At 34.4% G+C, this 12,834-nt stretch overlaps 1 protein-coding gene across 1 annotated transcript in view; it reads right to left on the bottom strand.

Annotated features, from left to right (window-relative positions):
• Window positions 1-5,804: 5,804 nt before the first annotated feature.
• Window positions 5,805-12,834, bottom strand: part of GPR137C (G protein-coupled receptor 137C) — a 51,596-nt gene continuing 44,566 nt past the window's right edge. The window contains exons 4-7 of the mRNA XM_020974857.2: window positions 11,967-12,116; window positions 10,559-10,684; window positions 10,259-10,377; window positions 5,805-9,374 (exon numbers count right to left, since the gene is read on the bottom strand). Of these exons, the coding sequence (XP_020830516.1) occupies window positions 9,197-9,374; window positions 10,259-10,377; window positions 10,559-10,684; window positions 11,967-12,116 (573 nt within the window). The 3' untranslated portion in view covers window positions 5,805-9,196. The remainder of the gene's footprint in view (window positions 9,375-10,258; window positions 10,378-10,558; window positions 10,685-11,966; window positions 12,117-12,834) is intronic.

Raw genomic sequence — 12,834 nt, forward strand, 5'->3', positions numbered from 1 at the left:
GTCTGTGCAATATGACTGATGTTCTAATAAACATTGTTTTGGGCTGAAAGAAGGCTTGGGTCAAATTATTTCAGGCAGGATCCATGTGTTGTGATTTTGGGGCCTCAGCACCCCTGAACTCCCAAAACCTCAACATTTTGGTGGCCCATATGGGAAACTGCCTAACCCCCAGTTCTTCTCCAGCCAAGACTGGAAGGTATGTAAGCCTCCCCACCAACCCCACTTTTCTTGCTCTGCAATTGAGGTTGCTCTACAAGCACCAAGGCTTGGAGGTGCTTTTCAGGCAGACAGTTATGAGGCTGTCTCACACTCTGCCTGAAGCTCTCAGGCTCTCAGTCCACTGGATCAGTTCAAGGTTATGGACCTGGGTACACTTTCCAGAGCATAGAGAACAAAGATGGTTGCCCTATCCAGAAGTGTATGCCCAATTCTATTAATTCTTTCAGCACTAGGGAATTGGGGAAAACTGCAGTTGCTTTTTGGCTCCCTGAGGCTTACTTACTCCCTTCCCACTACACCCCTGAATCCTTCTGCATGGAGGTTACAGGGAAAAGTTAGAACAGCTAAAAAACCTTGGCAGATTCTGGAGGCTTTGTGATTGATCGTTAAGGAGTTTTGATACTTCTCCTTACAGCCTTGGTCACTCCTTTCTCCCACTCCCTTCCCTTGAGTTAAGATAGTCTCATAGGAGAAGGGAGTTTCACCCTTTACCCTTTACCTTTGATTTCACCCCCCCCACCTGGGAAAGGAAGGAGGGGGGAGGGGCAGCAGCTACAGCATGGGCCACACTGGCAATGGCCTTGGGCCCTGGGGCAACCTTTGCCTGGAAGCATCACCCAGGTTCAGCACATCCTGCTCAAGGTAAAGAAGCTACCCTCTCAACTTGGGTAAGCACGCTCTTTTTAAAGTTGTAGTTTTAACTGTTAATGATGAGATATTGATTCTCTGTGTAAAGTAATTTGGAAATGCATTTAACAAAATTGAAGTCACTTGATTAGTAATGGGTTTGTTTCAAGTTTCAAATTGGTGAACTTTTTGTATCAGTTATGTCAAGCAACTTGCCATAATTTGGTTACTGCTAAAATAATTTGGCTATTGTTGGTCATTGTTTTAATGTGTAAACTAGCCAAAAAGCTTGTTTGGGTTATGGCTTGCTGAGAATTTGCAAGTGTATAGAAATCTCTAATGATTGGCTTTTTATATCAGGACAAATTTAAGTTTGGGATGTAAATCCTGGAAAAGTTTTTACTAAGCTGTGACTAGTGAAACTTGATGTTTGAGGTAAAAGCTCATATGATTTTATTTTGATTTGTCTCATAGATCATAATCCATTGATAATCAGTAATCCACCATCTGAGAGAAATGCCACAAGCTACTCAGGGAATGTGACACTGGTGTGAAGTCAGCATCAGGAAAAGCCGAAAGGACAATTTGAGCCTCAGTCTAAGATGGGATCCTCCTGGCTCAATTTCCCCATTATATTCCTTTAAAAGGGAATGTTACCTACCTGGCTATCCCTGAGTCTGGCTATGAAGTGGATTTGATACTGCATGGTTGGAAAACTGAACTATCTAAACCCAAACAGAGCTAAGGATGTTTTATCCTCTCATATTTTGGCCCTAAATCTAATCCCTGCTTTATATCTGGACCCTAAAGTCTTTTCTGTCAGATTTGTGTCTTCCAGACTACAGATCATTCACCTATAGTTGGTAGCAAATGTCCCCTCATCATTCCTTGGATGTAGCCTGTGCTTGGTTCCAGAACCTCCTCTTTGGGACCCCCTTGAGGCAGGGACAGCTCTGTGCCCCTTGCCAGCAAGAAGCAGTTTCAGAAATCAAGACTTTCACCCCTCACCCCCAAAGAATTTGGGTCCCATTTGTTTGAGGGGGGAATAATGAGGATGGGATCTAGACCCCCAAAAGGAAAAATCCTGGACTTTCCCACCTGGCCAAATCTCTGGTGCTCACCTGAGGCTATAATCCCATTAATTGGCCTTTCATTGTGGCTACAGCCAATCTCCCAATTCTGTTACCTTTAACCTAGTCTAGCCCTCCATTGTCTTACCTCCCTATGGCCCCAGGCCACTTCCCACCCTTAATCCTATCTAGACTCCATTCTCTCTTGGCTGTGTGGTCCAAGTCCCTGGAATTCTATTACCTCATAGACTACTTGGCCACTTCTAGATCTCTCCCATAGTCTTTCTGTATTCCATCTAGCCACTGCTCAGATTCTTATAATCTAGCCAATAGCTCACTGATGACTGATGTTCTAATAAACCTTGTCTTTGGCTGGAAAAAAAAAAAGAAAAAAAATAATTTTCAGCTTTTTTTTTTTTTAAAAAACTTCCTTTTGTGTCTTCAAGGAATTCTTGGTAAACTTGTCCCAAAACCTGTATTTTTCCTTGAGGATTTGCTGCCAATCTTGTTAAGTCATTCTCTTCTTCTGGGTTTGTATCTTGAGCTTCCCTCTTATTCTTTAGGATTAGATTCCTTTTTGTTGTTGTCTGTTCATTCTTCTAGCCTACTTTTTAACTTTGGACTTAATGTTATGGGTAGGCTCTACGTACTTTTGGGGGGGAATGTTTGGTGTTAACTTCTGTCCTGAATCAGGATTTGAATGAACACTATTCTTCCTAACTCTAAGTCCAGAGTCTATATACTGCATCACTTATAATAAGTTATGGAAAGATAAGAGAGTAATCTCCACTGTTCTTAAATGCTTAGTAGGATGCACAGTCAGCTAAAAATAGCTTTAAAAAAACTTGTTTCATCTCATTCCTTCCCATTCTCACTCTGAATGAATTATATTATTGTCCTTTCCTAGTATGTTAAAGAACATAGAAATTGTAGGTCTGGAAAGAACCTTAGAGATCAATAATTCCCTACTTTTCTAAAAGAAGAAACTGAGGCACAAGGACTGAATTGAATTGCTTATGATAACTATGGTTTTGATGGGGTGCTTGTGTGCTTGTGTTTGGGTGCTTGTACTTGGACCCCAATTTCTCCCTAGCCTCAGAAACACTGTCCCTGACAGTTTCTTCCCAGCCCAAGGACATTGTACCTAGCAATTACTCATGAGTGGGCCCCAGCAAGACCCTTATCTCTTTCCCTGATGCAGTTCCAAACAGCACCTGAAGGAATTATTAGTTTGAACTGGCTTTGCACTGGGTCATAAAGACATTCTTACCCACTGGACTATCTCCTACCTCATTATCTATGTCCTCGGCTCCTCATTAACTGTATTCTAGGCTTAAGATACATGTATACTCCCTATATCTATCTTGTCAAACAAGACATTGATTGGTGGCAGACTGGACAACTCTCAGTTGTCCCTGACCACTAGTTAACTTAGTGATGTAGCAGGCCTAAAACCACACCTCCATGTGGCCCCCCTTGTGGGCTTTTCCTAGTGAACTCTGGGTAAAACACCTGCACAGTAGGTAAAAGAAGTGCATATTCTTTTAAGAACTGACCACTCCTTAACCACTCCTTAATACCACCCTGAATCACCTAGTTAGCATATTTGGCACATGTTTTATTGTATTTTATCGTATATAAACTTTAACTGTACCACTCTAAGATTGAAGGATCCTTAAGAATCCTTGCCTGCTGAAAAGTGTAACAATAAACTTTCTGTCACCTTGACTTAAAGAATGCTTGAGTCTGTGAATTCATTTCAGACGACCCATCATGTACTTCAGTCTTTGAGGGGTCACAACCTCTCAACCTCTCAAACCACAACAGTTTTCCAACCAAGTTTAGCTTTTTACATTACACCATGCTGCCTCCTTAATTTTCTAAACCTAAGAAAGATATTTTCACATAGAATTCATAATCTGTACTGATTCTTCAATGAAAAAATAATTAACTTAGATCTTTAAGTGGTGAGGATAATCTTTCTGGCAAAAGCTTTCTTATATCACCAGCTTTAAGTCAAAGTCCTAATATGTTAAATTAAAGATGAAAGTATATTGTATATTCTAGAGCTTTTAAAATATATACAAAGCTACCTTGTGAAGTTATTTTAAAATTTTGTTGTGTTCTTAAAATTAAAATGGACATTTTATCATAGTTCCCAAGAATATTGAAAAAACAAAATTCACTTTATATGTATGTGTGTATTTATTTACAGAATTTCAACAAGTGTGAGAGAATTAGAAAACTTCAGGAGCTTTTTGAATATTCATTGAAAAGAATGGACAATTTTGAATTGTGCTTATTTTGCTGAAAATAGTAGAAGTTTCTTCATATAGAATAATAGCAATGGAAGTCTGCTAAGGCTGACATTCATATAAAGTTATATTTTGTAAGAGGAGATCCAGATTGCTGTGATAAATTATTATACTTTGTTAAACTGAAACGTGGGTAAAAGTTTTTCTTCTGATATTGTTATGTAAAATTAAAAGCTTACTCTTGATTAAAATCTAGACTATGAATTTCCACAGAGTAAAACTTAGGTTAGGCTTTGATTAACTTATTTTGGAGCTACTTGGTATAATATCTAATGTAGTCTGTGAGCTAATTAATTTATTAAGCACTATTACGTCCCAGGCACTGCGTTAAGTACTGAAGATACAAAGAAAGGCAAAAACAAAACAAAAAAAGAAGCAGTCCCTGATCTCAAGGAGCTCACTAGTTTAATGAGGGAGACAACATGCAAATGACTATGTATAAGCAAGATATATACAGGATAAATTGAGGATGGTCTGAAAGGAAAAGAACTAAGGTTAAGAAGGACTGCAGAAGGTTTCTTGCAAAAGGTCGGACTTCAACTGAAACTTGTAAGAGTCAACATGGCAGAGAGGCCAGAGGACAGAGAAGGAGTCATGGGAGACAGCCAATTGGAAAAACCCTATTCTCTGGAAATGGAATGTTGTGTATGAGAAATAGCCAATAGGTCATTGTCACTGGATCACAGACTACACTGAAGGTATTAAGGTGTAAGAAGACTGGAAAATATGGCCCAGAAACTTCAGCGTAATTTATACTTACATTTTTCAATATACTTTTCCATAGATAAGGAAGACTGTTTTAATATTGTATTATATAGTAGGATTTGGGGGATACTTAAATGGTGATAACTGAAGCAATAAAATATATTGCTAACACCTTGTAAAAATTGATTAAACTTATGTACATGTGTATGTTATTTCTCAAATATTAAAATTGATTTAAAAATAATTATTCAATGATTTTTCTCAGGAAAAAGGATAAAAAATCTAGAGTTAGAATACTTTACATATTTTGAAGTTTAAATGCAACTATGTATTTGGAGTCATGAGATCTTAAACTTTATTTATGAAGATTACATGGAGTGATATATTTGACCATTTCTTTTTTTCCCCCCAGAATTGAAGCTTCTTTTACGAGGGCAACCTTTCTTAATACAATTATTAATGAGTCTTGTAACTATTGTAGAAACTACTGTTTGACAATTTAGAAACTTATTAATGGTACCTATGAAATGAAAACAAAGGACTTCTTCCTATCCAGTCTTTTTGTACTATATTATAGAGCAATGCAAATAAATAAAACATGCTATACAATGATGAGATTTTTAGTTTAATAATCAAGGAATAATTAAAATATTATCCAAACACTTACCAGGTGTTTGAAGCACTCAAGTGATTTTCTTATAATATCAAGTATAAAAGTATGGTTTTGTATATAGTTTACCATATGTGTTCAATTGTATTTTCAGTTCCCTAATACTTTAAATTCAATAGTTTGTATTTCAGGGAAACTTCATCTGTGTACTCCATTTGCCACCCCTCCCCCTCCACCAAATGCTGAGCAAGTCATATCTCTGCAAAGAGCACAAAACCACTTTTATTTTATCAGTAGTGCTTTGCTACATTTTAGTGAAATAACAAATAATACATTCATTGGCCACAGCTATACTTTTGCAACTAGCTTGCAAATGATTAACAGTGCTTCTCAGCATTGTAAACAAAAAAGAAAGGAAGGAAAGAAAAAGAAGGAAAGGATGGAAGAAAGAATAATAGAAAGCTATGCATATAAAAGCCAATTTTGAGCAACAAATTACAACAGTAAAAGTATAACTAGCCAAAATGAATGGTCAGAATTCCAAAATTAATAGCTCTCCATTAAAAAAAATTGTAAAAACTGGTACTGCTAGTCACATAGAATTTTATGCTTATAACAAGACTCATTTCCCAAATTCATGAATCAAAAGAAAGGTCTAAAATTGTCATGTGTTTCAGTGCAAAGTAAGCCACTAGCCCTGTGCTCTTTTGCAAACACTCTCTTCCTTCCTAACTATAATTAAAGTGCTCTTAGTGCTTTGGGATTCTTTAGCAAAAATCAGGCCAGAAGCTTAGATAGTTTATTTTATCTTTGGGGTTTTTTTGGAGGGAGGTGTGTGCAGGAAAAAACAATAAGATAAGAGTTCAGGTCTACTAGTTGGTGAAAAAAAACCAAGATTCTGAAACAATTTGGGCAAGTCAAACTAAAATAGCTGGAAGAGCCAAGGTATTTAATATCAGAAATATTTTTCTTTTCAAAAAGTCTTTTAATGTTTTGCTGGTAAAATGGCCTTATCTTGGGAAATCCAAACAGAATGAATTTACTCTTAGACCAGGGAATGAACAAATAACAAATATTTTTAGTCAATGGTGGATGGATTATAATATAGTTTAAATTAGCAACATTTTAAAAAGAAGTATTCCAATAATTTGTGTTGACAAAATACTTTACATGCAAATGTTAAATTGCTACATGTTTTATAGTGGAGAAATCAGTTAATGGAAAATTTTGAAGCACAAACATTTCTATCATTGGATTTTCTAACACTAAATAGCCTTTTTTTTTTTTTGGTGAGGCAATTGGGGTTAAATGACTTGCCCAGGGTCACACAGCTAGTCAAGTTCAAATGTCTGAGGGCAGATTTGAACTCAGGTCCTCCTAACTCCAAGGCTGGAGCTCTATCCTCTGTGCCACCTAGCTGCCCCACTAAATAGCCTTTTTAATCATAGCTACAGCTTTTTATACCTATGTTTGAATTAAAAGTCATATCTGCACCATAAGAAGTTTATTCAGCTATGTATAAGTAGCCTACTCGACAATTTAAAACAAAGACTTCATTTTCCTTTTGGTTAAACCTCTAGTAACATTACTATTTCAGTGAGGTTATTGTATCAATATTAATTAAAATACCTTTCAATTTTTAATGAAATTAAATTGAACTTCCCACACAGTACTGGAGAGGAAAAGCATTCCAATGCTTTTCCCCCCCAATATTAGTTTCTTTTTCTTTTTCTTTTTTTTTAAGGCAGCAGAAAGCAGTTGATAGCTTTTAACATGTAGTGGCAATTCTCCCAATCTAAATTGCTGGGTATTTTCTAGTACCTACTGTTGTTATTGTTGTTTCCTCTATAGATACACTTTTAAAAAGTGCATTTTAAAATTCTATTATAAAATTAACCTATCCTCACTATCAATTTTTTTTCAAATTTAGGAGAGGGCATGAAGAAAATGAAATTTAGTTTAAAAAATAAAGCATCTTCTTAAACATTCTCAAGCCACTTTTAAAAATCCAATACATTTACTGTACACACACATTTATTATCTCATGTTTGACATTATTATCTCTGTACACACATTTTTATTATCTCGTGTTTAACATCGCACGTATAGAAGATATATAAAAATCTGAACACCATATGCTAAAAATTTGAAGCAATACATGTTCTGAAGTACTGCACTTATGTTTACCATGCTAATCAATCATGATTTCATATACATGAAGATAATCCCATTACTGATAATTAGTTCCTCTGATTACATTAATCCAAGATAATTGTTTCAAAAGTTATTGTAGCCCTAACCTATAACATTAAAAAAAACCCTAAACAATTAGAATTGTTTATTTTGTGAACAACATCTATGAGCTTGTTTGGCTCCAAGAATTTCTACCATTCTTAGGTTCAAATTCACTATTCCTTTTCTGAAGAAACTAGCTTTCAAGTACTCCATATAGAATGAAATCATGTTACTGCAAAAGAATGTCTTGACCAAGAACTCTAGTCAGAGTATTAATTAGCTAGTTTTGCCTAATAAGAATTGACAATTACCTCTTATTAACTGTTAGTCACCACAGTATTACAGTTAATATGACAATTATAAATACTTTCAAGAAAATTTTGGTTAGTGTTTTAGAATTCATTTTAAAAAGACTATTTCTTTAGAAAACAATACTTCTAGCATGTATTTTTAAAGTTTTGAACTATTGTGCTTGAACTCAATTTATGTCCTAATTAATTTTGCAGTTCCGTACAGAGAACATCACTGAGTACATAATACATAATTTTGATACAGAAATTGTTCAAGGACTTGTTGATAAGTACTGCTGCCAATTATACTTATCAACATCAGAGATATTTTAATAACCAGTTTATTATATGGTTAGAGCAAAGATTTTGTTCACAAAAATCAATGAGCCATGAATAGCATTTTCAGAAACCTTGTATAGGTTTTAGTTACAAGTCAGGATGATTACAGTGGAGTTTTGCAGAGGGCAAAAGAGGAAGTTAAAGATTTACACTTCAAAAAATGGGTAGCACAAAGGAAAGATCTATATCAAATAAAACAGGAAACTAGCTAGGAAACACAAACTATAGCTGATATGATAATCTGGAACTTTGTTGATAGAAAGAAAGAAAGAGCAGGAACTAACCAGGTAGCACCAGGGCTATAGTTGATGTCTCAGCTTGATTTTGTGGGTTCTAGCTAGTTGTATGACTTGCTTTCAAAAGGAAATGGTGGTACTGAAGCCAATACTAAAACTTTCTTATGACACTGATCTTCTCAGAAAGATTGTTGCCCAGGTTTGGTGTACAGTAAAACAAAGCAATTAGAACACTAGAATATTATTTTTGAGATTATTGTTTATTCCTCCAGAGTATGACAAAAAAAGTGCAAATACGCATTTTATGTTTCTAAAATCAGGAAATTCCAGGGCCCTTATTTTATCTCCAACTCTAAAGTTTCAATTCTACTTAATTTATAATGAAGAGATCATGAGTAATGGTTTTGTCTTCCATTTATACAAGTAATTCTAGCTTTATTTTTTTCCTTAGTTATAAAAGGTAATGGATACTAATGTGGATAAAGCCAAAATACTTAGAAAATACAAACTCATGAAAACCACTTTAGGAATATGGATTTTGGTGGTGTTATCAGTTTTGTGGAGTTGAATATAAGGTATGGTGATTGTTCATATCTAAATTACCACAAGGAAAGAGCAAAGGAGCAGAATCTGATGTTGGTCCATTCAGATGAGGATTGACTATGAAACTGTTGCTGCCACTTCCAGTTATGGTTCCATACCAACCCAATCCTTGTGAATTAGATAAACTGAAACAACAACAACGACAAAATTCAAACTATGCCTAGGACATAATTAAAGTAGTCATTATTTAAAAAAAAAGATTTTCAATTAACTTTAATATTTAGTTTCAGTGATCCAGAATTTCATGTTCCCACTTAAAACTTTCCCACCAGCTCCAACAATGAAGTTTATTAAGAATTTAATGGATTTTTGGACTGAAATTATTCTGTAGCATATAATTCATTTATGCCTTTGTTATCTTATTTACAGTAATCTGACTTTAAAAAGAAAATACCTCCAGAAGAAATGTAAAATAAACTTTATTTGCTAATAATGATTACTAAAGTCCAAAACAAATTCAAAGAAATACTTAATCACCTATTGCATGCAGAGGTAAAAGCAAGTTTAGATAAGGGCCCTCATGGAGTAGTTTCCCCTGTCTGAACAAGTAATCATAGTTCACATAAGGATTTCCAAAGGATCCCACAATCCCTCCAGAAATAGGTTTGGGACCTTTTCCTGAGGTCATAGGAGGTCTATTTCTTGATTCTTCAATGGATTTTGAGTTACACTGAAGATGTGGATACATATATGTTTATAATGAGTGAGGCAGTACACCTTGAATGACTAAGGATCTAGAAGATAATTTCCCAGATCTCCCATCCAGGCTTGTAGAATCAAGGGTAAAGGCAGGAAGGAATGAAGAAGGATAGCTTTCAATGGTGCTTATGTCCATTGCTTTAAGCTCTTCAATAAATCATAGCTTCTACTTTATATACTATTTCTTGGATTTTGACATATGACTACTACACTATCATCTAAGGTTTAAGGGTCAGAAATTCTTTCTTCAAAATTAAGAGCTGTTAATAATTGATTCAACAGAACATTAATTGACTTTGGTCACATCTACCTTCCTTTTCTTGAGCCTCCAAGTCTTGACAAGTCATCATCACTATCATACCGTCTTGGATTGTCAAAAAAGTAAGCTCTGGAAGTATAACTGTGACTATTTACAATACCATCAGGAGCCTGTGAACAAAAGGACATATGAAAAAAAAAACCAAGCGTGCCAAAATTGTCTTCATTTCAAGTTACAACAAAGGAGGCTGACACTTGAGACTATATTAAAGCTTTTTGAACTCGCACATAGAAAAACATCATGATTTTTAAAAGAAGTGTAGGTATTTTAAGAAGTTTTATAATATCCTACCAAATTCTGGTTTGGCTTCTGTGCTCTGAAAAACAGCACCATTGACCAGGCTGGTATATGTTCCCACAAAAAGAGGATCATGCCAAACACTATATATTCTTCTTCACTGATGTCTTCCACATGATTCTGCAAGTACATAGTATGTTAAAATACTTTTGTCCCATTTGCAAAATGTCCATTATGATGAAATTGCCTCAGATTGGGCATAGGTACCAATTGAAAAAAATTTAATGCACTAAGAAAGCAATTAGAAGTACATAAACAAATGAAATCACTTTTAATGGTCATCCATGTGATATCTGCAATGTACATAAATGTTAAATGTTTTTATTTTGCTAACATCTAGTTAAGAACAATTCATTTGCAACTATGTTGATTTCAGTAAAAAATTTTTTTGAAAAAGAAAGAAAATGTCTTCAGAGAAACCTCACCTTTTAGATCTGGTATATAATCACTTTGGACTGAAAGGCAGAGTTGTTATAACAAGTATTCCAGATGGTACACAGAAAAAAATAATTGGATACCTTTATTTGCATGAGCAAGAACAAGTATTAACATTAAAAATAGTTGCACTTAGTATTCTGGCCAGCTACTCCATTTTGTTGCTCATTTTTCATTCTATCAGTGGTACATAATGGAGAATGGAAACACAAGGTACCATAGCTCTGGTAATTTCTATCCCTTAAAACAACGATTCATAACTGTGTTTAAAGAATACACAAGTATCTCCAACTTTCTAAATGCTATCTCTAAAAGACTGATCTACATGTGAGATAAAGTCGTATCATATAGTATCACTCAGGAGAATTAGAACAACATTTGCATGATGATTACCAGTTACCAAGGTACGGGCTTAGTGCAGTGTAATATTTTGCATTTTGTTTTTATAACCCTATTACCTAGAATAGTATGTTGCATATAGTAAACACTTAAACTCTCATTTGAATTGTAGAATGTTAGAATTGGGATAACTGTACTAAGTATTGATGGCCAAGGAAATATGTTTCTTTTCATTATTGAGGTTGAAAACTGTAGAATTTGACCAATATTGTCCCTTTAAAATTGTAATTTTCAACCAAGCGGTCAAGTTATATAGCAGTGCTGAATGGATATTCAGCAAAAGATTCAATTTTACTTTAAGATATGAGATAAAAAAGGATTGAAGACTTTATTAAAATAAAAGATAGCTTGATTGCTAATATCCAGATGCTAGTAATATTTATTCAAAAGAAATATGTCTAGAAACCTTTCTAAAAATGATTTAATAAGTCATAAACGCATGTGACAGGAAATTTAGTAATAAATTAAGCAGAATTAATAATAGCATTTAACATCTAGCATTTATACCCAAATTAAAGTTTATTTTATTTCTATGGGCTTAAATTAGCAATGCACATTATGGAATTACCTTTTCTGAAAGAGTATCCCATCTATAGTCAAATGGGCTTTCTATAGCATCCTGAGATAGAGTAATCAGCACCAAATTACAACAAGCTCTTGAGGAATAGAGAAGAATGAATATTGAGCCCACTGTGACAGTCTGACACATAGATGTTCCCTAAAAGAGATAAAAACCATGATGTCAAAGTTATAAATGAACTTAAATGATTAATTATTATATAGATACAGTATATAGTTAAGTATTGTGCCAGGTACATAGTAAGCAAAGGATTAACTGTTGAAACTTACTGAATTGAACTGAATAATTAATTTATGAAAATGTATGGATATATTTTGTTTTGACACAACTGATATTTCTCAAATAATCCCACATAACAGTATCAATTATTAACAGAAAGAATAATGTGGTACTAGTTGGTTAGATTTCAGTTTCATTATTTCTCAATGTTAACTTTGTATTATATTATATTATTATATTTGACACTGTCATTTACTCTAAGCACTTTTTTTTTCTTGATGAGGAAAATTTGAATATTGCTCACCTAAAAATTTACTTCCTTGTCCAAGATAGAGGTGGATTTGTAGAAAAAACTGGAACTCTATTTTAAAAGATTCTTTCCATCAGTATAAGGGGTGAGGATGTTCCTTTCTCAACACAGAATGAATCAAAGGACAAGATGGGGAATAGTTGGGTATTTACAGGCTAATTGCATTACTTTGAAGTGTTGTGAAATTCCATTTAGATGTACATATTGAAATTAGATCTTTCAGAACAAAAATAATTCTTATATTACCCTAAGTTTGGCTCACCCATGCTACTTATTCTCCTCACTAAGTTTACAAATAGTTCCTGTTATATGTATCACATTCTAACT

Source organism: Phascolarctos cinereus, unplaced genomic scaffold (genome assembly GCF_003287225.1).
Source record: "Phascolarctos cinereus isolate Bilbo 61053 unplaced genomic scaffold, phaCin_HiC Scaffold_3;HRSCAF=262, whole genome shotgun sequence".
Lineage (NCBI taxonomy): Eukaryota > Metazoa > Chordata > Mammalia > Diprotodontia > Phascolarctidae > Phascolarctos > Phascolarctos cinereus.